Source organism: Urocampus carinirostris, chromosome 16 (assembly GCF_059441175.1).
Source record: "Urocampus carinirostris isolate Australia breed hairy pipefish chromosome 16, RoL_Ucar_1.0, whole genome shotgun sequence".
Classification (NCBI taxonomy): Eukaryota; Metazoa; Chordata; class Actinopteri; order Syngnathiformes; family Syngnathidae; genus Urocampus; species Urocampus carinirostris.
The window spans coordinates 1,823,725-1,850,401 of NC_142364.1; the positions used below are offsets into that span (position 1 = coordinate 1,823,725).

The 26,677-nt window shown below is 42.2% G+C and overlaps 1 protein-coding gene across 2 annotated transcripts in view; it reads right to left on the minus strand.

Annotated features, from left to right (window-relative positions):
* Positions 1 to 26,677, minus strand: part of LOC148349960 (transmembrane protein 132C) — a 173,382-nt gene that overhangs the window by 78,939 nt on the left and 67,766 nt on the right. For both annotated transcript variants that reach the window (XM_088355378.1, XM_088355377.1), the window contains exon 3: positions 12,885 to 13,743. In XM_088355378.1, coding sequence (XP_088211504.1) covers positions 12,885 to 13,743 — 859 coding nt within the window. The remainder of the gene's footprint in view (positions 1 to 12,884; positions 13,744 to 26,677) is intronic.

Consider the following 26,677-nt stretch of genomic DNA (forward strand, 5'->3'; position numbering starts at 1 on the left):
ATAAGTCTGAAACAGATTGGTCCTAAATCTTTAAAAGTCTAGAATAGTCCTTAATCCTGATGAGTACTAAGGACAAAAGACTTGGCCTAAATCTTAATAAGTCCCAAAAATAAAAGAAAAATCCTAAGGCTAAAATTGTCCTAAATCTTTAAAAGTCCAAGAAGAATGTTCCTAAATCTCTTTCTTTCTCTTAATCTTTAGGTCTAGAATAGTCCTAAATCATCCAAGGTTTAAGACTAAAAGAATGGACCTCAATCATAATGAGTCACAAAAAATTACTGTAAGAATAGGAAGCATAGAGTAGATCTAATAAAGTCATAAAAAGTCACAATCATAAAAGAAGTCTGAAATTCAGATTGGTCTTAAATCTTAAAAAGTCTAGAATAGTCCTTAATCCTGATGAGTCCTAAGGACAAAAGACTTGGCCTAAATCTTAATAAGACCCAACTTAATAAGTCCCAAAAATAAAAGTAAAATCCTAAGGCTAAAATTGTCCTAAATCTTTAAAAGTCCAAGAAGAATAGTTTTAAATCCTAGAGTTTCAACAAAAAAAAGAATAGTCCTAAACCAAGATGTTCTAAATCTTGATAAATCCAAAGTTTAAAAGAATAGTTTTAGATGAAAAGAAGTCCCAACACAAAAGAAGAGTCTATAGACTAGAACAGTCTTTAATTCTTATGAGTCTTAAAATATTGGAAAAGAAAAGTCTTTCACCTAGAATAGTCCTAAATCTAAAATATTCTAAGAATGAAAGAATAGTCTTAACTCCCAAAGACAAGTCTACATCTTAGAATAGTCCCTAATCCTGATGAGTCCTAAGAACAAAAGACTTGGCCTAAATCTTAGAAAGTGCAAATAATAAAAGAAAAATCCAAAGGCTAAAATTGTCCTAAATCTTTAAAAGTCCAAGATGTATAGTCCTAAATGCTAGGGTCCCGATAATAAAAGAATAGTCCTAAACCTAGGGTGTTCTAAATCTTGATAAATCCAAAGTATAAAAGAATAGTTTTAGATTCATTGAAGTCTTAACACAAAAGAAGAGTCTACAGTCTTTAATTGCGGAATAGTCCTAAATCTAAAATATTCTAAGAATGAAAGAATAGTCTTGAATCCCAATACATACAGTCGCGCTAAACCTCGAACATGCATACGGATAAAATATAAGTCCCTCGCTTAAAATCTTCCTAATTCTTTCATAAAACGACCGTCCTAAATCATGAAAGTCCAGATAAACAATAGTCCCAATTTGTAAAAAAATCCTGATAACAAAAGAATAGTCCTAAACCTTGTATAGTCCAAAGAACAAAAGAATAATCTTAAACCTAGGATAGTCCTAAATCCTGATAAATCAAGAGTAAAAGAACAGTCCTGAACCTTTAGTCCTAAAACAGGGCTAGTCTTTAATCGTAATCATTTCCAGGGTAAAATCTAGTTTGTCCTAAATCCTTAAGAGTCGTGAGAATACAAGATTAGTCCTTAACCTAGGTTTTTCTAAATCTTGAAAAAAAAAACAAAGGACAAAAAAATAGTCTTAACAAAAGGATAGTCCTAAATCCTAACCAGTCGTAAGAATAGTCCTACACCTAGAATTTTTCTAAAACTTGACAAAAGAAAAACAAAGGACAAAAGCCAAGGATGGTCCTAAATACTAACGAGTCCTAAGAATAGTCCTAAATCTAGAATTTCTCTAATTCTTGAAAAAAGAAAAAAAAAGGACAAAACCCAAGGATAGTCCTAAATCCTAACGAGTCCTAAGAATAGTACTAGACCTAGCATTATTCTAAATCTTGAAAAAAAAGGACAAAAAAATAGTCCTAACAAAAGGATAGTCCTAAATCCTAACGAGTCATAAGAATAGTCCTAAACCTAGGTTTTTTCTAAACCTTGAAAAAAAAGGACGAAAAAATGGTCCTAACAAAAGGATAGTCCTAAATCTTAACGAGTCCTAAGAATAGTCCTAAACCTAGTCTTTTTTTTTTAAAACTTGAAAAAAGAAAAACAAAGGACAAAACCCAAGGATAGTCCTAAATCCTAACAAGTCCTAAGAATAGTCCTAAACCTAGAATTTTTCTAAATCTTTAAAAAAAAGGAAAAAAAAAAACAGTCCTAACCCAAGGATAGTCAAAATCCTAACGTGTCCTAAGAATAGTCCTAAACCTAGATTTTTCTAAATCTTGAAAAAAGAAAAAGATAGGACAAAACCCAAGGAAAGTCCTAAATCTTAAAGATTCCTAAGAATAGTCCTAAACCTAGAATTTTTCTAAATCTTGAAAAAAAAGGATAAGAAATAGTCCTAACAAAAGGATAGTCCGAAATCCTAATGAGTCCTAAGAATAGTCCTAAACCTAGAATTTACTAAATCTTGAAAAAAAAAAAGGACAAAAAAAGAGTCCTAAACCATCAGTGTCGGTAACGGGTGGAAAAAGGGCAAAGTGATCCGTAATTGTTAGTATTTGCATGCGGGTCCCGGGTTCCGTCTTTGACTCCAGAAAATAATTGTTTGTATTCCGTTCCCTTCCCCGTTGTGTACGCCGCATTAATATTAATGGCCTCTGCGCTATTTCATTCACAGTGCCCGGGAGCAAGGTGACTTGCGGAATTACGATTCGGGCCGCCGCCGTCCCGGCCGTTCCGATTCCGTCCCGACCGTTCGGCCGTTTCCGTCTGCCGACCGCGTGGAAAAAGCCTTCCGACGGCGTTCTTTTTACAGTGCCTTGCAAAAGTATTGCCCCCCCTGGAGTTTATACCTTGTTTTGCCGCATGTTTTCGGGGTACGTCCCTATGTCCCTATGTTTCACGTCTTCCCGTCCCGTTCTTCCTTACAAAAGCCGAGTTGAGACTCTTGGTTGCATCGTTGATTAGTTTCCTCCTTTTGAAGAAATTGAAGCAAAATCATATATTCAGGACTCCATTCGATGTTGTGTGGAGTATTACTGTTTTTGTGGTATTTCTGCAGTCGAAGTGATGTAGTACTTCTGTAGTTTGATTTTTGGAGTAAGTTTGTAGTAGTATGTCTGTCGTATTTTTATAGCAGAATGTTGTCATATATCTGTCGGGTTTTCGTAGTATTGCTGTATTTTTGTAGTATTCGTGTTGTCATATTTCTCGAGTCGTGTTTTTGTGATATTTCACTCACCATTTTTCTGGATTAGTGTTTTTGTATTGTAGTTTTGCTGCTGTGGTATTATAGTAGCATTCCTGTAGAGGTATTTATGAAGTATTTCTGTAGTAGTATTTTTGTAGTATTTTTATAGCAGAATGTTGTCATATATCTGTAGTGTTTTCGTAGTATTACTGTATTTTTGTAGTATTCATGTTGTCATATTGCTCGAGTAGTATTTTTGGAATATTTCAGTCACCATTTTTCTGGATTAGTGTTTTTGTATTGTAGTTTTGCTGCTGTGGTATTATAGTAACATTCCTGTAGAGGTATTTATGAAGTTTTTCTGTAGTAGTATTTTTGTAGTATTTTTATAGCAAAATGTTGTCATTGATCTGTCGGGTTTTCGTAGTATTGCTGTATTTTTGTAGTATTCGTGTTGTCATATTTCTCGAGTCGTGTTTTTGTGATATTTCACTCACCATTTTTCTGGATAAGTGTTTTTGTATTGTAGTTTTGCTGCTGTGGTATTATAGTAGCATTCCTGTAGAGGTATTTTTGAAGTATTTATGTAGTAGTATTTGTCATGATTGTTCACTCCAGAGTTTGCAGATGAATGTCTGTCCTTTGGGCATTCGATGTAGGAAAGACAAACGGCTCGCCTCCTCTACTTCAAGCGTTAACTTTGAAGCCTGAAATGTAGTCCTATGACAAAGGGTTCTTGGGGGGGCCAACACTTTCGCTAGACTGCCTCCAATCTTTCGGGATAAGAATCCGTGGCAGTAAGAAGCTCCAGGAGCCGAAGAACAAGATCCGGCGTGCGAGATTGGGAACACAATGCCCAAGAATGAATTTTCGGACTCTCCCTCTCGAATAAGCTCAGTCAAGCGGCAAAGGGATGAGAGTAGAAGTGCTGATAAGGCGGCTAGGGACTTTTGTCCAGATAGCGCCTCGCCGAGGCATTCCGGGCACGTACCGACCAGAAGTGAGGCCAGGGGGAGCAGCCCTGACACGCTGAAGAGACTGCAAATCTTAAAATCCATCAGGAAGAACTGGGCAAAGTGGCTGGGGAGCGGCTAATCTGGGATTCCCTCCAAAAGTGGCTGCAGCAGTGATTTAATACGAGGAAACGAGAGAAACAAATAGAGGAATGTGTCAGACAGTTGCCTCTTTCGAATGTCTGCATGAGACTGATGAGGCGGCTTGGGAGGTTCGTTTGGATACATCCAGGGCAACGTAAGCATATTCTATCAGAGCGTTGCCATGACACACTGAAAGACTGTCACCAGGAAACCTTGAGAAAACCATATAATCCACCAACGAGAGCTGTGTGAAGCGGCTGGGGAACCTGAACCAGCACTCCCTAATAAAACTGCTGCATCGGCGATTTAACACCAGATGTTAACACCAGAAAACCAAGGCACAATTAAAATTGGGGAAACTCCCTGTCCTGCATGTCAACAAAAAAGATGAAGCGGCTTGGGAGTTTTATTAAGATACATCCCAGGTATTTTAAGCATGTTCTGTTCCACGATACACACACTGAGGAGACTGTTGCCACCCTTCGAAAGAAAATACATCAGAAAAAGCTGAAGAAAGTGGCTGGGTAACACGATCTGAAATTCCCTACTAAAATTGTTGCTTAATACCGGATACAAATGTATTGAAATCGAAGCAACTAAATAATGTCCCTCTCCTGCATGTCAACTTGAGTGATGAAGTGGCTTGGGAGTTTCGTTAAGATACATCCCAGGCGTGTCGTAAAACCATGACACTCTCTCGTCACCCTTAAAAACCTCAAAATTCACCAGGAAGTGCTGAGCGAAGTGGTATGGGAACAGTGAATTGGTACTGTTTAAAGAAGAAAATTAATTTAAATAAATGGAGCTGCAGTTCTATTTTATGCCAGAGTTGGCAGTCAAGAGTATATAAATCACAACTTTCACTAGGGAAAATGCTAAATTGGCATTTCTATCAAACTGAAAACCTCCCAAAGCTATTTACAATGCACTTCACACTCAACCCATTCGCGCACAGCTCCCACGCCGTTAGCAAAGTCAGCCGTGCCCGCGATACCTGCTCACCTGGGGCATCGGGGGGGTTCAGTGCCTTGCCCAAGGGCACTTCCTCATTGAACTCGGAGGAGTCGGGAATCGAACCGGTGACCTCTCGGTCCCTAGACGAGCGCTACTGTATTTGGCATTTAGGAAACGAGAAATTTGCTAACTTATTTGACGTTCTCGGCAATCGTGCGGCTAAAGCTAATTAGCATTTTCCCTTCGGAGGATTAACGTCAATAGCGTCCCAAAAATATTTACTAGGAAAAGTCTTGACGACAGGCTCAACATTTCATGGTTTTCTTCATTTTCTTCCGAGTCTCGCCTTAAAATATGCGCCGTTCCGAGCGGCCATCGAGCTCATCGAAGCTAATCCCGGCCCGGAACATGGCGGATAAACAAGTGATTAGGGGGTAGGGGGGGGAGAGGCCCCGATTGTCCTGAGGTGAGACAGAGCTGAAAAAATCTGGGATTCGGGGAAAACTGCTGAGGCCACCAGAGCGTAGACACAGGAGTTTATTTCGGGGCAAAGAGATTAACAAAAGGCACTCCGCACGCAGGGAGGAGATAACTACTAATATAAATAAACAGCAAGTGGGAGAAACCAAAATAAGTCACGGGTAAATATTAGCATCAAGCTCATCGAAGCTAATCCTGGCCTGAAACATGGCGGATCAACAAGTGATTAGGGGGGGTAGAGACCCTGATTGTCCTGAGGTGAGACGGAGCTAAAACTTCTGCCAAATCCGTGTGTCAGACTTCGTACATTCATCATCTGCCGCTAGCTAGCTATAGCTAACGGTGAAAAAAAAATGGTGGTTCTTGCAGAAACATTGTCAAATTTAGGGATTCAGAAAAACTGCTGAGGCGAAGAGAGAGAAGACGCAAGAGTTCATTTTGGGGCAAAGAGTCTAACAAAAGGCGCTCCACACAAAGGGAGGAGATCACGACTAATAAAGATAAACAGCAGGTGGGAGAAACCAAAATAAGTCACGTGGTAAATATTAGCACCGTTTTATTTTCTGATAACGAAAAAGGAAAAAGGCGCAAGATATGTTTTAAAAGTTTTGTGCGGTTTTTAAGGGCGGTGACGGCCCTGAGGAAGAAGCGGGCCCTGAGCCCGTTTTTCCTTATTTTAGGGGACCTGTTGCGCCTCCCTGCATCATAGGCTCCCTTTCCAGCGGCTCCGTGTTATTTCGCTCTTTTTGTGATTTCTTGTTTTAAGTGTCTGCTCTTATCTTTGTCCTGTTTTTGGTCCCGTTTGACAACGACACTTTGGATAACTTTCTATCCTATGGTTATGGCTTTTAACGCACAAAAACGCGTTTATTTGAGTAATCGTCCAACGTTTGGCCTAGTGTGTGATGTCATCCACTCTGCTGTGGCTAAAGTACAACACAGCACCCTGAGGCCATCCTGTTCATCTGTTAATAATCAACACAAGGATACTGCTAAAAGTATGAATTTCCCTACGGGGATGAATAAACACAGAGGGATACAGGTCAAAGAGGTGGGAAGCGTCTTTTCCAATGTCCCCTGGACTGGGCAGAAAGCAGCCCATGATATTTCTCGTCCGGATTGTTGCGCCTCACCCGTCCGAGATTTCCCGTACAGACGATACGGTGGCCGGTTTGATATTCCCCGTCGACTCCACCTAACGATGCGAAGGGCAGAGTTGGCGTGGCAGTCATTACTAAGTAATTAGCCGTGAGCCGGCGGCGGGGACGGCGTGCCCATGACCCCTTCGCCACCAAAGCAATCACACGTCGCCGGCGGAGAGACTCCTCCTTTCAATACGGAAAAACGATTTCCTCTCACGGAATTTCGCCTCCGACCGACGGACGCCTGGCAGGGAATCTATGGCCTCGGCGTTTTTCCTTTCCCGGTCTCGGGGGGAGAAAAAAAAAGGAAAAAACGGGGGTCCCCCGGGTACGGCCCTGACGGAGGAAACCCGGGAAATATCGAGCGGGTCCGAGGGGACATTTTGATTCCGCTTTTTTTTTCGTCTTCCCGACCGGCGTCTTTTTCCCGTGTCGAGAAAAAGCCAGAAAGGCGCCGGGCAGCCAATCGGGCGGGAGGGCCACTTCTTATTTTCCGCCCCGACTGAAGGATTCGCCGAGCGTGTCCGAGCGCTACCGAAAAAAAGCAAAGTTCCGCCCGGCGGAGCGTTTGATCGAGCGCGGATCGCTCGGAATCCATCCGACGCCGTCCGTCCGCTTTTGATGGACTCCGACTTTTATCTGGGAGGAATGCGCTTTTGAAATGAGATGAAATATTCAAATGCGGATTTCCAGATGGGGAGAGTCGGGCAGGCGGGGTGTTTGGATAGGACTGGAATGTTGGTAGTAGGTAGGTAGGTCAGTGGGTAGTGAGGGGGGTTGGGTAAGTAGGTAGGTCAGTCAGTGGGTAAGTAAGTTGATGGGAAGGTGGGTCAGTGGGTGGTTATGGTGGTTGGATAGTCAGTCGAGTTGTGGATGGATGGTCAGGCTGGTTGGGTATGTTTGGCAGGCAGGTAAGTAGGTAGGTGATTGGGTAGGTAGGGGGGTTGGGTGGTAAGTCAGTCAGTCAGTGGGTAGGTAAGTTGATGTGAAGGTGGGTCAGTAGGTGGTTATGGTGGCCAGGTAGGCAGGTCAGGTTGTGGGTTGGGCAGTGGGTAGTCAGGCTGCTTGGGTATGTATAAGAGGTAGGTAGGTAGGTCAGTGGGCAGTTAGGAGGGTTGGGTAAATAGATATGTGGGTAGATAAGTAGGTCAGTTGGTGGGTAGGTAGGTTGATGTGAAGTTTGGTCAGTGGGTGGTTATGGTGGTCAGGTAGGTAGGTCAGGTTGTGGGCAGGTGGTCAGGCTGGTTGGGTATGTTTGGGGAGGTAGGTCGGTAGGTCATTGGGCAATTAGGAGGGTTGGGTACGTAGATATGTGGGTAGGTAAGTAGGTCAGTCGGTGGGTAGGTAAGTTGATGTGAAGGTGGGTCAGTAGGTGGTTATGGTGGTGAGGTTGTGGGTGGGTGGTCAGGCTGGTTGGGTATGTTTGTTAGGTAGGTAGGTAGGTAGGTCTAGGTGTGGGTGGTCAAGTAGGTAGGTCGTTGTGTGGGTAGTAGGTATGTAAGTAGGTAGGTGATTGGGTAGGTAAGGGGGTTGGGTAAGTAAGTAGGTCAGTCAGTGGGTAGGTAGGTTGATGTGAAGGTGGGTCAGTGGGTGGTTATGGTGGTCAGGTAGGTAGGTCAGGTTGTGGGCAGGTGGTCATGCTGGTTGGGTATGTTTGGGAAGGTAGGTCGGTAGGTCATTGGGCAATTAGGAGGGTTGGGTACATAGATATGTGGGTAGGTAAGTTGGTCAGTCGGTGGGTAGGTAAGTTGATGTGAAGGTGGGTCAGTAGGTGGTTATGGTGGTGAGGCTGTGGGTGGGTGGTCAGGCTGGTTGGGTATGTTTGGGAAGTAGGTAGGTAGGTCAATGTGTGGGTGTGTTGGGGGGCGGTCAAGTCAGTAGGTAGTTGTGTGGGTAGTGGGTATGTAAGTAGGTAGATTAGGTTGTGGGTGGGGCAGTTGGTGGTCAGGCTGGTTTCGGTATGTTGGGTAGGTAGGTAGGTAGGTATGGAAGTGGTGAAGTAGGTAGGTCGTTGTGTGGGTAGTAGGTATGCAAGTAGATAGGTGATTGAGTAGGTAGGCAGGTCGGCAGTGGCCAAGTTTTCATTTTCGATTCGCACGGAAGAATGACTTCGAGAATGTCCGTCCAGCAGTGAAGAAAGCAAAATATCCCCGGCCAAGCGTTTAATCTAACGCAGATCGGTAGGAATACATCCGACGCCGTCCGTCCGCTTTCGATAGACTTTTTATCCGTGGGTCCGACTCGGTGAGGAATACGTAATAAGGATAGGAATTTGTATGAAATATTGAAATGAAGCGTTCCCAATTGGAAGAGTGGGGGCACTGGGATATGAATTTAGCTATGATTACGCTCGGTCTTTAGAAGGGAAAGAACTGCTGTGCTTGTCTATTAATCTAACAAACCTTCTACCCGGCATGTTGGGTAGAAATGTAAGTCGGTAAGTAAATAGGTAGGTGGGCGTGTGAGTGGGTTGGTGGGTGGTTGGTGTGTGGGTAAATAGGTATATAGGTTCGTAGGTAGGTCAATGTCTGGGTGGCTCAGTAGGTGGTTAGGGTGTTTGGGTAGGTAGGTGAGCAAGTAGTAAATAGTTTGATAAGTTGGACGGGTAGTCAGTCAGTCAGTCATGTCATGGTTGCCATGGTGCCCAATTGGCCCCGCCCCTGTGGCGCCAGCCGCGGCTCGTTGAGAGATTGGCTCTCTGTCTGCATTAAGCCCAGCGCCCTCTTGCTTTTTGTCAGCCTGTCAACGAACCTCTGCCCCGCAAGATGTGGGTTCTGACTCAGTCCTGTTTTCCTGTTGGATTTTCCAGTCCGGTATTGTTCCCGTTTATTTTGTCCTGTTAAATTTTGGTTTCCAGTTTTGTTTCCGTCTATTTTTGTCCTGTTGATTATTTTCTCCGGTTTTCGTTCCCATCTCGTTTCTCCTGTTAATATTCAATATCCTGATTTGTTATCTATCCTGTCTGTCCCTGTTTGGGTCCTGATTCTGTTCTGGTTCCTGACAGGTCAATAAATACTGTACCTAGCATTAGCGACCTACCTCTCTATCCTTATAATGGTATGTGCCAAGTCTTCAGACCGTTTTACGCAAGAATTGAAATTTGTCACGTTTGGAAAGAAAAAAATGATCATGTCGGGATGTTGAAGCTTCAAATGATCTGTTGCGATTTGCGGAAGGGGAACATCGAGATACTTGCAATTATGATAATGGAGCTCCGTTACAGATCTAGATTTCGAAGGATCCGCCGATAGCTAACCCGAGCGCCGCATACCTTCCGTGGTCCAATCTGTCGGTCTCGATTTGCGTCCCTGAGCCAAAAACCCCTCGGGGGTCAACGTGTCGGATTGTTTGGACAAAAAATAATAATTTAATAATAATTTCCTTCGTATTGTCATTCTTTTGTAACAATGTACACAGAACGAAATGTCGATACACCCGACCCGTTTTAGCGAGCCGATGCAGCCGCAGCCAACAGAGGGCGCCGCCATTTTACCAATGTTATAAGTCTTAGGTATGACTCGGCCGAGGCGCGAACCGGCGACCTCCCGGTCTCAAAGCGGGCGCCCTACCATCTAGGCTACTGAGCTGGTGAGCGTGGGGAAAACGTTTGCTCGGAGAAGGCCGTTCATTTATAGAGAAGGAGAGGCCGTTTTCATTTGCGTGCGGAACGAGGAAGGCAACCCGTTCCGGCGTAGCGGCTAATGAGGCACAAAGGAGGGAATTCAACCTTCCGCCGGGAAAACTTAGCCTCCTAAACGCGCCCTAACTTTTTACAGTCGGCGGGAAAAAAAACATCCAAAGGGGGTTCCGAGATTGTTCGCGTGAAATCTTCTGGAATCCAAAGATGAGGCGTACCCCGCATCATATGTCTTTTGGATTGGGTTTTCACATATAAGGTGCACTGGACTATAAGTCACATGAAATTAAAACTCAACTCTTTGGACCCCAACAACCGTAAAAATAAATATATAGATAAAGATATCTGGAATAAAAATATACAAAATATTTATAAAATAATGTTAATATTTATTTTATATATTATTTTTTAAAGGAAAAAAATCACATTTTTACTTACATATCTGTACACATCTATATCGATATACATATAAATATATCTATATATCTCTATATGTCTATAGCTCTCTATATATCTATAGCTCTATATATATCTCTATCTATGTATCTATCTATGTATGTTTGTTCACTGCTCAAACAGACACCGCACAAAAAACTGAAAACTCGTGCCAACACTACCTCATACGAATATAATGTTACTCATGTCTTGTTCTTGCACATGTCGACTGCACTACGTTTAATGCTCAAATTGCACAATGTCTGACCATTTCCTGTTTCATGCTGACTATTTTTGCACTATGATGACTTTGCACCAAATGCAATATTGCACAACCGTTACGATACCGACGTTATCACGACAACCCTGTATGTAACATCCCACATGCCGACATTTCTTGTGTAAATACCATGTAAATTATAACTATAGCCTTATCCCCCTTGTCTTATAACATTATCTTCTCTGTTCCTTTATCTTCTTGCTCATACCTCACTATGAATGTGTAAAACTGGAGTGTCATGCCCAATTTCGTTGTCACAATATGTTAGCCCATTTGTAACAATGACAATAAAGGTATATTCTATTCTATTCTATATTCTATCTATATATATATATATATATATATATATATATATATCTATATCCATCCATCTATATCTACATCTACATACACACATATATATATATATTATATATATATATATATATATAGTATATTGAATATTACAGAATATATTTGGTGTATATTAAACGTAATATTTTATATTATATGTACATGTATATATGCATATATGAGATATCCAAAATGGAAAATATGTAAAACATTTATGCAATATATATAAACATCTACATCTATATATATTGATATTCATATAGTATATTGAATATTACAGAATATATTTGGTGTATATTAAATATCATAATATTTATATTATATGTACATATACATATATAAGATATCCAAAATGGAAATTAAATATGTAAAACATTTTTTACAATCTATACTTTTTTCCCCATGATGTATTAACTTGTTTTTGTTTATATATCTAGTTATATCCCCAAAACAACAAAGTAAAACATTGTAATAAAAATGTATTGTTTCTGCCTTATTTGACTTGATCAAAGACTAATAGGAGTCATTTCCCCCTGCTCTGTTTGTTTACCTCTGCACATGCTTGCGTGGCATTAAACAAGCTAATTAGCTTAGCGCAGGAGCGTCGTCCCGAGTCACTTGACATGAGTCACGAGAAGCGCGGCCGATTCCAAACAAATCGCCGATACCCAAACTCAAAATGTCAATCTCTCTCTCCTGCTAAGTCACTTTTAATTATCCGTGTTCGGAATTGGCAGCAAGTTTCTTTCATAAAATCCTGTTCAAATGCTAACTAAAACGCTATATTTTCAAGCATAAGTCCTGTTCCCGGCGTTTGCCACTGGTGGCTAGCAGGTATAGAAGTGCCCGAAATCGTGTTCAAAAGCGAGTTAGAGTGTTAGCGTTTAAAACAACTCCAATTTTAGCATGAACTGTTGGTGATTAGCAGCTAACTGCTAACCCAGAGGGGTTTTGGGTCAGGGGTTGGATTGTAAGTTTAGGCTTGGGTGTTGGGGCTAAAGGGGTTTAGGAGATAAGGTAAGCACGTATGGTAACGTGATCTGGATTAAGAGGTTAGAGTTGGAGGTAGGGTTAACGTGTTTGGGGTTTACTTCGTTCGGGGATGGGAGTTAGAACTTGGGTTAGGGTGGGGTAAGCTAATTAGGGTTAACGGGTAAGCTTGAGAGTTTTGGGGGTAGGGATAGTGGGCTAGCAGGGTTGGAATAGGGAGTTTGAGTTTGGAGTCAGGGGTTTAGATTGTTAGGTTTAAGGTTAAGGGCTCAGGGTTACCTTCTGTTGATGCTACACACAAGACTATCCTCCAAAGGGATATTTTTGGGATCAGGTAGTTCAGAGCAAGTACCTCCCTCTTTTTGTGATCGGAATCAAGCCGTCACACTTCAGGTGAAGTCGAAATCAGCCAATCCCGAAATTAAGAAGCACGCTGTCTAAGCAAACCTACCTGAGGGTGAAGATCTGCACCGAAGAAACCGCGGATAGAGCCAGGAAAGCCGACAAAGTCTCCCTCTGCCGGATGGGTTTAGAAGGCACCAGAACCATAAAGTTCCCATCCAGTTTCAGTTCCACCAGCGGCTGGAAAAGCCGAACGCTCCCGATGCGCTGCATGGGGGCGTGACCCGGCGAGTTCCCGCCCCCCGGTCTGACCTGTCCGTCGTTCCCAGAGTCTCCCGCGTCGCAGTCCCCGGCCTGTACCACGTAGTATAGTTCCACGGGGGTCCCTTGGGCCTGCTCCGAGACCCTCTGCCGACCGGGCCTGACGGTGGGTGGACTGAACCAACCGGCCAGGGGTTCTAGCTCCGCCACGCAGATCCCCAGTTCGCCTTTAAGCCTGCAAGCCCCCCGAACCTCTTGGGTCTCGTGGAAGGCGAACATCCGGACGCAGGGTAGCTGGCGTACCGCGCTGTAGTCGTCCCAGTCCCTCCCCGCCACGTAGAACAGCACTTGGACCTTAGGCCGGCTGGGGTGGATCCTCTCGTTGATGATAAAGGTGCGGACTTTCCAGTTGAAGGTAAAGAGGAGAGGGTCGAAAGGGCCGGGGTGAGTCTGCAGCATGTCCGGGGGGACCGACTGCTGGACCGACAGCGGTCCGTAACTCGCGTTGACCGACGGGGTCCGGCGGGCCCGCTGGATGAAGAATGACTCGGTGCGGGCCTGCAGGCTGGAATTCCTCATAAAATCCTGGTTCGCTTCCCGGAGGAAGAACGCCGACTCGGCGTGAAGGATCCGGTAGCTGAAGGGTAGATAGATCGGCACCGGGTTGTACTTCTGCAGGCCCTCCTGGACCGTCCTGCTGTCCAGCACTGAAACGAGACCGGAAAGAAATAATTATCTCTCGCCGCCTGCTTCCGATAACTGAAGTTGTGGATGAGGCCGGTACTAGCATTTATGGTGCTTTTCTCTCAAAAGGGCTTTATTTCTGCAAAGCTTATCAAGAAAAGTCCAGCCGGCCGTGAAATTAAAGTATAATATGAAGGTGGGTGGAGGGGGGGGGGGGGGCTTGGTGTTGTAGTAACACGCAACCTTGTAAGTAGCCGTTCCGATCTAGCGGAACATTTGGGTGCTACCTGGAACCATCGCTAAACGCTACGTGCGTTCATTCTTCGAGGAAGGTTACCTATGAAAGCTTAACAATACCAGAATAAAATCGTGCCCAATTGCGGCCGTTTAGACCAATGAACATTGTTTTTGAAAGACATGGATTCTGATGATTTCGCAGGCCAGTTCACAAATAACCTTCCTAGAAAATGACTTCCCCTCTTACTTTGGACAGCTAAAATGTCGATACCTCATATTCCTTCCCTCAAAATGAAAACCATATAAGTGCTTCATTTGAGTTGTTGTCAGTACCGATAAAGTGTAATAATATCCCCTCCTCTTTTGATACCCGAATAGTGATACTGATTAAGATATTTCGTGTTTTTCCCCCCAAAATGAACACCAAAAAAGACATCTCAAATGGATTCATTGGTGGTACCAAAACCATGTAACGATAACACTCCTACTTTTTTGATATTGAAGTTATATACTATTTTATACACTGTTTTATCTTACATAAAGTCAAATATACATGTTCTAAAATCTGACTTCAGTTTTTGAGGGCAAACTCGAAGAGAAGGCTGTCGTAAAAATGCCTGTGCTTTGGAATGTGTCTTTGGTTTCTGTTTTTGTAAATAACAATGACTTATCACCTCGCCTGGGGGCAAGGACCTATCACCCTTCTCCTAATGCTTCCAAAGACATTGGGATAATTGAATCAACACGGCGCAGACCAATCAGCCAGAGGCTTGGTCATGGGGCGTAAACATTCCATCATGAATTATAACAGAGGAGACCTGATTTCTCTGTAATTGGGCTAAGTAAATTAATATGTGGACCCTATGCGGCGCTCGGCTCAATAATTTCCCTGACTTTAGAACATGCTCCAACTGTAAGGAATTAGACATAACACGTGAAGTCTATTAGGAGTCAGATTGCAGTTTAGTAAATGTTAAAACCTTACAATATCCAAAATATCTTTTTGTTGTTGTTTGTTGCTAACCGTCCCAATTTGAGTCAGTGATTTCCCCCAAGCCCGGTCCCATCAAGTCACTTCTTTTCCCGGAGCAGCCAAACGGTTTCTCCCTCTGAGCAATTTGAGAAGAAATAACTTAAAGTATCGCTTTCAACTTGCATTCGGAGGAGAAACGGAGCAGTTTCTTTCTTTTTCTTGCTCGTTTTCGGACTCAAGTCAAGCCCGGGACCCGGTTGGTCCGGAAAGCCAAACAAATAAAAGACATTCCGTTCATTTTGCGACAAACGAGCAAATCGTGAGACGGGGACTTTTTTTGCTGTGCGTGATCGGGAAGCCCGAAAGGGAATCGAATTCCGGCGTTCCGATTGAATCGGAGAAAAGATGTTGGGCAAGAGTGACGAATAATGGCAAGTTTTTGCCATTCGGATCGTTTTGTGGGCAGAATTAGTACGAAAGGCGCTCCGTCACGGACTCCCTGGATTACCGTAGTATACGTTATCCGGTCTCCAATTATTCAGTAGAAAACTATAAGGAGAAGAAATAAAAATGATTCTTCAAAAACAAATACGAAACTATCCGAATCAATGAACCAGTCTTTCCATTTTCTTCATCGATTAAAACATAATAAAAACATAAATCAAAAATAGAATCAAATTGAAAACAAATGAACAAATATAAAAAAATCTACCCAAAATAAAACCCTCAAATGTAAAAAATAATGATCACCAATTAAATAAAAATAACAAAATAAATAAACCCGTGTTTTAGATACAAATAAAATTAAAATAATTTTTTTTTTTTAAAAATCACCAAATAATTAAAGTAAATCAACCATTTCATTTTCTTAATTCATAAAAATAAAATTAAGAACATAAATAAAACAATAATAATATTAAATAAAATGACCACCCAAAAAAAACGATTGGAAAAAATTAGAAAACTATCATTAAAATAGTCATGTTAAATCAAAAACTGAAACGAAAAATTAAAATATGTAATACATGTTTTGAAAATAAATAAATAATAATAACTCCATAAAACAAATTCTTCTTTCCTTTCCTCCCAATTTCAATGTGTTTCAAGGAACAGCATTCCCGCTAGTGCGGATTAGCATTCTTCCTACCCAGAGCAGAGACCGCAACCGCCAAAAGGAAATCGAACCGAGCCCGGCTCCCTGCGGGCCGTTACCGGTCCCCGGAGTGGGAAAGACATCGCGGTCTCGTCTTCGGGCGACGCCGCCTCCTCCCCGAAAGACGCCCGGGGGAGCGGCCGGGGCGGCCATTTTAATGGCGCTCGGGGTCCCTGGCAGGTGCAGATTATGCGGCGTGGGGGCCGGGCGGGGGCCGCAGAGGGACGCCGGTGGGCCTTCTCCTCGGCGCCCGAGACGACCTTGACAAACTTTTCTTTTTCTTTAAAAGGGAATCGAACGCGGGACCTTCAACAGAGAGTCTCCCGGTCTCATTATCCAGGACGACTCCCAAAAATAACCCGTTCATAGAAATTCAAATTGAAAAAAATACGGTCGAGTGAAAATAATGATGTTCAATGAAATACTGATTTAGAGTAAAAATAGTGATACAAATTTGACCCCAAAAAAATGTAACTCATCTTTTTTTTCCTAAATAATTGAAATAAAATCATAATAATAAGGTTAAGTCATTTAAAAAAAATCACATACAAATAATAATTTCATATAAAAGAAAATGATCTTGCTAGATTAATTACAATGTGAAATAAAATACACATGGAATAAAAATAACGAGGTAAAATATCTCATAAAATACCATTTCCATTTTCTTTTTTAATACAGAAAAAAATGATCAAAATTGTAATCATTAAAAAACATTTGAAATAAAAAAAGGAATAAAAATTAAAACAAGAAAAATGAAAAGATATTTACATAGAAAACACCTTCAATTTTCTTAATGATATCATTAAAATATAAAGAAATAATAATGTTAACCAAAAACAAATAAAATGAAAACAAAATAAAATATTGAAAAGAATATTTATTATGAACAATCACAAAAATCACCCACTTCCTCTTTATATTATAAAAATTAAAAAAATTAAAAAATGAAAACAAAAATAAAACTACTATATGTAGAACAAATGTAATAAAAAATATAAAAATATACAGAAACAGAGATTAATTTTGAATAAAAAAATATTGTACAAAATCATTTAAAAAAAAATACAACACAAAGAATTATGTAAAAAAGAATATTAATAAAGAATAAAATATAACCAACTCTTTCCATCCCCCTTAATCATTCATAAAAAACATAAAAACACAATAAAGAAATGTGTTCAATCAAATAATAATGAAAAGAAAAATAGCATACAAAAAATAACAATTTGGGAAACAAAAAAACTATACAATTAAAAAATATATCCAAAAAAATACCTTTTCCCAGTTTTTCTTCATTAATGACTAAAAACATACAATAAATATAGATGATTAAACTAAAAATGATCATTCAAAACAATGATAAAAATGGTAAATGGTCTTCATTTATATAGCGCTTTTCAAGTCACTGAAGACCTCTTTACAATGTACTTCACACTTCCCCATTCACCCACTGTCATAAAACAAAGAAACTTAAAAAAGCCACTTCTCAAAGTTTTATTACTTCCCTCGCGCTGAGATTTTGAGTTTTTCCTTTCCCGCATGTCAGTTTTAGATCACGGGACGGTGTCATGGTAACCAGTGCAGTCCTTTCAGACCTTGAGAGCATATAAAGAAACGGGACTCCACCAGATGGAACAAAGAGCCATCTCATCCACACCTAAAGATTCGTTTCCCGCTTTTCGATCTTGAAAAGGAATGGGCTCGGAACGGAGGGCTTCGCGTCTCATCAATAAGAAAAGAAAGCGTGTGGAATGGGCTTCACCCCTTCCCATTTTCTCTTTGTCCGCAAGCGGAAGTCACGGAGGAGAGCACCGAGGTGAGCAAGGAAGGTCTCGGCACCGGAAACTCGGGGTTAGGCCTCGGCAAAGTCGATCCGCTCCGGAGCGGGGACAATTTCTTCTCAATAATGCAAAGCTCCGTTTGGGATTCCCGTATGCTGCGTCCGCTTTCTCTTTGATTGCAAAAGAAGGCGGCCCCCGAAACAAAACCGTCCCCTCTTTTGCCGTCAGCGATACCAACGAGGCTGAAGCCGGGTCAGAAAGAACCGGGTTCCTAAAGCTTGAGTCAGTGTCTGAAGCTCAGGACAAAAAGTTAGCGGAGACGGGCTAATAAAGTTAAAACTTATATAAACTCTATGTTGGCAGAATCACTCAAATAAAAACAAGCATCAAGGTCAATCCATTTATTAGCATTGTCCGGTGGCCCATCGGGGCCACACCCACTCGCCCCGAGTCTCCGGCCACACTGCCTGCCCCCGTGTGTCTAGTTAACTTCTTTCACACAGGAAACGGAAAAATACACCGGAAATGCGACTTCAAAATAAAAGAGTACAAGACTGATAAACGTACAAAAGATGCAATTAGACCGATTATTGAAACGTTACTTCATGTGTGTGTGTGTGAGAAAGATTGTTTTTATATTTAGGAATATAAAAACAAGTTAAACACAGTGAATTCTAAGAAATGTAACAACCAAAACGACCAACCTATCACGGGCCAACAACTCTGAAAAGTTGCCTGCCCAGCCATAAACTTGCCTGCTCCATTTTTCACAACTTCAAACACAAGAAGACCACTCATCGAAAAAAAAAAACGTTGTTGCATAGCAATATCGCGTAGACCAGGGGTGTCAAATTCAGTTGGGGGCCACATGATAGGACAAACATTCTGTCAGGGGCCGGACTAGTCGATTAAAGAGAAAGAAAAAGAGAGATCGAGAAATAAGAGAAAGAGGGATGGTAAAGGAGATAGAGAAGGAGAGAGAGGGCAGGACAAAGAAAAAGAGAGGGTGAGAAACAAAAGAGATAAAAAGTCGTGTGAGAGGGGGGAAAAGAAAGGGAGAGGAAGGAAAAGAGAAATAGAAAGACAGAAGGAGAAAAAGAGAAAAAAAGAGACACAGAGAGTGAAAGAGACACAGTGTGGGAGAAAAGGGGTGGAAGAAAGAGAGAGCGAGAGAGAAAGAGAAAGACAGAGAGAGATAGAGAGAAAGAGAGAACGAGAGAAAGAGAGAGAAAGAAATACAAGTACAGTGTCTTTGTTTGAGGCACCTTTCTTTGGCACCATCAAGTTGACATATTTCAACCTGCAGTTTGTTTTTCTCTTGCGCTTCTCTGAGTGTTGTCTCGCAGGCCGGATTCAATCCCTTAGCGGGCCTGATCCGGCCCGCGGGCCGCCTGTTTGACACCTGTGGTGTAGACCTTTCTATCTACCGAGAGAGCCAACTGTGGTCATTGCGATTGTTGTTTACGTTCCACTGGATGCTATCGTTAGCATAGCGCTAGATCTCCCGCTCGCTGCTATCAATAAACAGCAGCTCGCACACCCCGACGGAGCTTCTATCGTCGCCGACGACTTGAATCAGGCATGCTTAAGGACTGTACTTCCCAAATTCATTCAATACGTCGACTGAGCAACCAGGGGGGAAAAACACTGGACCGTGTGTACAGTAATATCAAACATGCGTACAGAGCTTCCCCCTTTCCCCCACCTAGCTTGATCTGACCATCTCTGTCTGTCCCTCATACACCCCCCTCCGGAGAAAAACAAAGCCCGCAAGAAGGACAATACAAACATCTTTTTTGTTCCTTTATCTTCTTTGTTTTCTTCTATCCTCACTGTAAAATATGATCCTGGAGTGCCACGTCCAATTTTGTTGTCACAATGTGTTCAACCCATTTTGTAACAATGACAATAAAGGTAGATTCTATCCTATTAAGGATTGCTAATCGGAATATATAGCAGAACAACGCTTTAAAATGAAGTTGATTATAAATGTACTTATAACATTCATTGCATGTATATGACATGGCTGATTTCCATCTGCCATCAGATGTACCTGTATTGACTCCTCCATTCGTGCAATGTTTGCTCCTAGCCACGTGAACTCCTCTTTCCACCATGCTTTTAATGTACATTGATGTCTTGTAGCGTCATCAATTTTGTTCGCTTCTTTTGAATCTTTCTTCTGGGGCTGAGGTTTTGCCTCGATTCCTAACCGTTTATTGATTTTTCTCGTGTTCTCTGATCTGACCGTCTACTTTGGAAACGAACGACCTTACTACGCTGGGGAAAGTCCGGAAGCATTAAGTTATTCGATGCAGGCTTCCGATTGGCTGCCGAGTATGCAATTTGCCAAACAAATCGAAATTTGGGCGGCAGTAGCTCAGGAGGTAGAGCGATCGTTTTAGGATTAAGGGATCCCAGTTCGAATCCCGGCTTGTCCGTGTTACATGCCGAAGTGTCCTTGGGTAAGACACTGAACCCCCAATACCCCCAATAAGCAGGTTAGCGCCTTACATGGCTGCAAGGCCGCTATTGGGAAATGTGAAGCACAATGTAAAGCGCTTTGGGAAGTCATTGACTTGAAAAGCGCTATAGAAATGCAGATCATTTCATTTCATTTCAATTTCCAAACCGAATGAAGATTTCTAAATCGGAATAAAGCAAATCATAATTTTTTTATTTTTTTTTTTTCTTAAAAAAGTTGTCGGTCAGCCGGGCAGAGACGTTTTGTAAGTTTTACGCCCGACGTCCGGGCAGACCTTATTTCCGACACTGCTTGAGTTCAATTCGGGACTTTTTGAAGACCTTTTGAAATCGAATTTGACACCGAGTCGACAAAAATCAAACCCACGATTGAAACGAAAAAAAACAAAAACGCACCACATGAATGACAGGCAATTTTAAACAAACTGTTATTTGGATTTCTTCAAAATCCCGGTCGAAAACCTTCCATTCCGCTCGGGGAAAACCAGAAATAAAAGGGATGTTCTAGTGCCAATGAAGGCCTTATTTCTAGAATCGTGAATTCCGTGCCATTTTCAAGAATCCCAGGGAACCCCGAATAAGATGCCGACTGCGCGTTGAGAAACCCGGCTTCGAATCTCAAAACGCTGCAATTGGGAAACCTGGGCGATACTGGACCTCGATACTTCCAAGTTGCACTCGATTACTCGTACAGGGTGCGTGGTATCCAATTTCAATGACGCAACCCTATTTTCCGCAACCTATTTTTCATATATTCGGCGCATATTGGATAAAAACCACAGTTAGAGCTAGGGTTGCATAAAAATAAAGACCAACATTTCAATTAAATGATAAGGATAGACATAGCGGTGAGCAGCGAGACATAGCCTGCAGTCAAATGGCTAACGTGAGTGGCTAGAGAAGGAAACGAGTCGTAAGCCGGGACGGGAGAACAGACGTGGTCAAGAGCAAAACAGGTCGTAGCTCGAGAAAGACGGGAGCAAAAACGGGACGGGTGGAAGTCAGGGTCCAAAAAGGAAAAAGAAACGGGTCAAAAACTGAACAATTGAATCACGCTTTTTGAAATGAATGGATCAAAACGATAGTAGCTAGTGGTGAACTATTGCCACTCGCCGAGCAGCTAACAGGAGTGGCTAGAGAAGGAAAGAGTGCAAACAAGTCAAAAACTAAATACTGAATCATGCTTCATTTACATAAAGAAGCTAACAAAAACTATCGTAACGAGTGGCTAACTATTGTCTTCAGCTAAGGGGCTAATTTGAGTGGCTAGAGAAAGACCCAGTTAAAAAAAAAAATCCAAACTGAAGGATGGAGCGAGCATTATTTACACAAATCTCTTAATAACATAGCCTGCAGTCAAGTGGCTAACGTGAGTGGCTAGAGAAGGAAACTGTTAAAGTTGAAAATTGAAGAACCAAGCAAGCTTTATTGAAATGGAGCATCTAACAATAACAGCAACTAGCAGCCAAACAAAGCCTGCAACGATGTTGCTAACATGAGTGGCTAGAGAAGGAACCCGTGAAATGAGCTGCTTATTATTTGAATGATTTGTCTTTCATTTACACGAAGGAGGTATTTTTACACCACTAGGGGGTCGCAATTTAATTAATGAGGCCATTTTGAATGACATCTTATCGTGTTAGCATAGCGTTAACTTGTTTCTTGACCTATTTTCAAGCTAAAAGTGCTGCGAAATTCAAACCGATATAAAAAAAACCAAATCAAAGCAGAAGTGATCGCGTTCGGCGACTGTAGCGAGGTGCTAAACAGCGCGGAACAAAAGCGCTATCGCTAGCCGACAGAGGCGCCATCGCTAGCTGGCATCCTGCCAACTAGCGCACAAGCAAAGCCGTTTTGCGTGAAGGATTCTGGGAAAAAAAAACGTAAAATGAGCAAACTGGAGCAAAACATGCTAGCAAAACACATTTTTTTGCCTTCTCAAAAAAGAAGGGTGGAAAATCATGTTCCTTTAAGCCGGTTTGACCATTGGAAACGGAGAAAAAAGATAGCGGAAAATGAGGGAAAGATGTGGTCGGGCGAGAAAGAGAAAAAAAAAGCAGAAAAGGAAAAAAAGATGGAAAATAGTAGTAGGAGCCCCTCTCTACCTCTTCATAATGTAGGCGAGGCACTAGAGATAACGCCCAAAAAAGATTCTTAGCATTTACGTTCCTTTTTAAAAATGATTTAGATCTTCTTTAGATATAGTAGCAATACTCCTTTTTACCTCTTCAAAATGTAAGCGAGGCACTGGAGATCACGCCCAAGAAAGATTCTTAACATTTATGTTCCTAGTTAGAAATGATTTTGGATTACATGTCAGGTAGTAGCCCAATGTGGTGGTGTATCCTCTCTACCTTTCCATAATGTGAGTGAGGCACTGGAGATCTTGCCCGAGAAAGATTTTAATCATCTATGTTTCTCATTAAAAATCATTTAGGGTTAGGGTTAGATGTAGTAACACAACTTGGTCGTAGCTCCTCTCGACCTCTTCATAGTGTAAACAAGGCACGAGAGATATCACCCAAAAATAATTCTTAGCATTTGTGTTCCTAGTTAGAAATGATTTTGGATTTCTTCTCAGGTAGTAGCCCAATGTGGTGGTGTATCCTCTCTACCTCTCTATAATGTGAGCGAGGCACTGGAGAATGATACTCGACCTTATAGCCCCAAAGGGACCCTCAAAGAAATTCATCTGGGCTCCGTTTGCCGTGAAATAGAAATTTGCGGCGGGTTCGCTCGGGGCCGATTGATGCGGATGCCGCATCTCCGGGGGGCGGGGTGCGCTAACAAGCTAGCGCGCTAGCTCATTCGCTCACATATGCTTTCCAAAGGCCAACGCGGCGGCCGTCGGATTTTCCAAATGCTAAATTGGAATCCTGTCATCGCTACGCCCTCCAATTTGAGTCGCTACCATAATACTAAAAAGTAGACAGCATTTATTCCCGTCTAATTTCACCTAAAATATGTGAGACACCTAGTTTTGCGGTGGTATATTAACGTGTTTTTTTGTACAAAGTTTGGGGGAAAAAAGCTCGATGCGACGGGAATTGAACCCAGGTGTCATGATTACTGATGTGACTCAGCCGTGCCCGCTCATTTGGCGCCAACTGCCGCGGCTTCCGATTGGCTCCCAGTCCCGTCAATCCCCTGTTGTCAGTCCGTCTGCGAACCTCAGTGTATACTAGGCAAGCCTTATTCGACCCTGACTCCCACCTGTCCTGTTTTTTGTTCCTGTCTGTTCCTTGGCTTCGACCTGTTTCGCTCCTGACTCGTTTCCAACCTCGACCACGCCTTGCTCTCCTGTCCCGGCTACCGACCAGTTTTCTGTCCCCGACACCGCTATCGCTCGCTACGGAAGATCCACTTCTGCGTTCGGATCCCCGTCCCAACCCGAGAGCAACTTGCTTCCTGCATCCAGCAAACACAAGATTAAGGGCGCAAACTTGCGGTAAATGTTACGCAATTGGGTCCTGTTTCCGTTTTGGTCCTGACAGTTCAAAACTTGTTTCCAAAGTTGAAATTTGAAACGTAACCAGCGCATCTTGACTGGCTTTCTGTCTTTTTAAGCTCAGTGCACTTTCTCTTATTTTGTCAGTCTGTCAAGGAACCTCTGCCCCGCAAGACGTGGGTTCTGACTCGGTCCCGTTTTCCTGTTGCTATTTCCAGTCCGGTACTGTTCCTGCTTATTTTTTTCCTGTTTAATATCGGTCTACAGTTTGGTGCCGTTTATTATCCTATATTTTTGTTTACGTCTTGTTTGTCCTGTTTATTTTCGATTTTCTGTTTCATTGTCTGTCCCGTCCTGTCCGGTATCGACCCCATCTGTCCGATATCGACTCGGGCAATCGGAATCGGTCTCGTCAGTCTCTGGCTTCCAGATTGCTGCCTAACGTGCATGACTCCCCATTTCCTGTAAAATGTGTGAGAACGTCCCGCGTTTGGATCCTGATCCTGTTCTAGTTCCTGACAGTTTTTGCCTTTTTTAATCCATAATTCCATTCTTTTTTTCTTTTGTTTTGCATTTTAGCCTCTTTTTCTTATGCCTCCATTTTCAATTCCTTTTCCGAAAAAAAAAAAAAAAAAATTTCCTTACCAAGGCTGGGTAAAAATGATACTCTTAGTCTCTGTAATATGTAATCTTTCTTGGTCTTCACATAACAGCGACATCTAGTGGACAAATACAAAACACTGTCCCTTTAAGAAGGGCCCTACGTTTTTATCTGCGGCTGTTTTGTGGAAAATTTGGGACCCTAGCTTCAAGCGTCCCCGACTCCGTCCAGTTTGAGGCCCCCGTTGGAGGCGCAGGCGTTCTGATTCGCGTCACGCGCCGTCTGCCAGCCTCTTAAGAGAAAAGCACTCCGTTGATGAGAAACAGATCGATATCTAAGCGGCCCGTTATCCCAGCCAGCTTCCCCCACGCTAACGCTAACGACCTGGGCTAAGCGCTAACGCCAAAAAAGGGACACCCCCGCTCACCTTTATAGCGATTACCGCAACGGAGAGCTATATGAGGAAGATTTCAAAATAAAACGGCTAAAGACAACGCTAAATCCAATTGGTTCCACGTGAGAAATTGAAATCATTTGAAATCTTAAACAAGGAGAAAAACATTTAAAGCTGTTAGATTTCAAATGAAAGCTTTCAACAAACGAAGCAGAATGACACCAGTCCGACATTTGAAAGATTGAAATAAAAAGATGAAACGTGGAGTAGAGGGGAACAGATTAGAATGTTATTTTCTCACATCGTGACAGGATTTTTCTAGCTTTATTTTGAAAATCATTGGGATTGAAACAAATTATTCCTCACTGCAATCCGTAAACACATTTGCCTCTAGGTGTTTCTTGTGCTCCACCAGAAATCAGGATGCTAGAATTTCCTACACTGATAAAAAAAATAATTATAGTTTGAGTTCTTTGAGTTCTGATATGAATTACTAATCCCAAGAAAATGGATTCAATGAACCAGGCTGATTGAAACAGCACAAATCATTTATTCACACAAAGAATTAATGATAGGGGAAAAAAAGGGCACCGGAGATTATGGGAGTTTTCTGGTAATCTGGTAGTTACTAGCGCAAAAAGACATTTCCCCGCTATAATGCTAGTCGATTTGAGTAGATTCCCTTTGTCCAGAAAAAAAAACGCTCATTCCCAAGAACCAGCAAACGTGGTGTTAAATCTGAAACCGTCCTCTTACTTGTTGTTGCGGAGAGATTTGGTCTCAACATATGGCCCTCGTGCTGAACTCGAGGCTGCAGTTCAGGTGATCGACGCGCAGCGAGTCAGCCGCCCAAGGTAGGAGAGACATCGGCTATCGCTCAGCCAATTATTTCTGGTCCAAATCTATATGGACCAGAAATAATGCCCCTATGAGCGTGGTCTTAGATATCTGATACTGTCAGTATCAGGTGACGGTGTTTGAAATTGCGAAACTTCATGTCATGTAATGTACTGTACTTGAGAATGTCCCTCCAATCGACATATCTATTTACAGTGAGAAGATTATTTTATCAATACGTAGCCTTGGATGTTTTAATCACATTCGAAACTTGATGTTATCAGATTTCATTCTAGGACATGGTGAAGCGGTACGTTCGGGAACTGTCCAACAGGGGACGCCGTCACTCCATCCGTTCTAAAGCGGGCCACCCAAACAAAGAAGGTGGAAGTCATTTTTCTCGACTATAGCGATCCTATTTTTCAGTTCAAGTGGTAATTGACAAATTTCATCTGATGAAAAGCCGACAAAATAACTCCAAATTAGAATTCATAGAGTTGCTTTTCCTACAGAATATTTGCTTCCCTAGATCCATAAAAAATAACATATTTACTCTCCCAAATTTGCATATTTGGAGCTTTTTAAAGGATCCTTCCCCACCGCCGGTTGCGCGCCGCACATTTAATTAAATGTAACTCAATTCATTTGGCTCCGCGTAATTTCATTCGAATCCATTTCGTTTAAGTCAAGTTTGCCTATTAAAAGAAAGGTCGGCCCCGGAGCCGCCGCCCTGTCCGTAAAAACCCACGTCCCGATGATTTTCCGTTTCGAAACGGAGTTTGCCCGTGCAACTCTCAGACGGCGGGGGACTCGGAAACCCGACCCCAAAACTCAAATACCGCCTCTCGGTCTCGTTTGAGCCTCAAATATCGAAAAATGTCCTCGAACATTTTGTATACATGAAGCCCGTTTCTCAAAATGGCAGAAAGTTCGATCGCCGATTCCCACGTTTTAAGAAAACATGCCGACTGATTTGTCGGTGCACCCCTAGTTGACATATTTTAACGTATTACTCAACATTGGAAACAGAAAATATGAGATGTTTT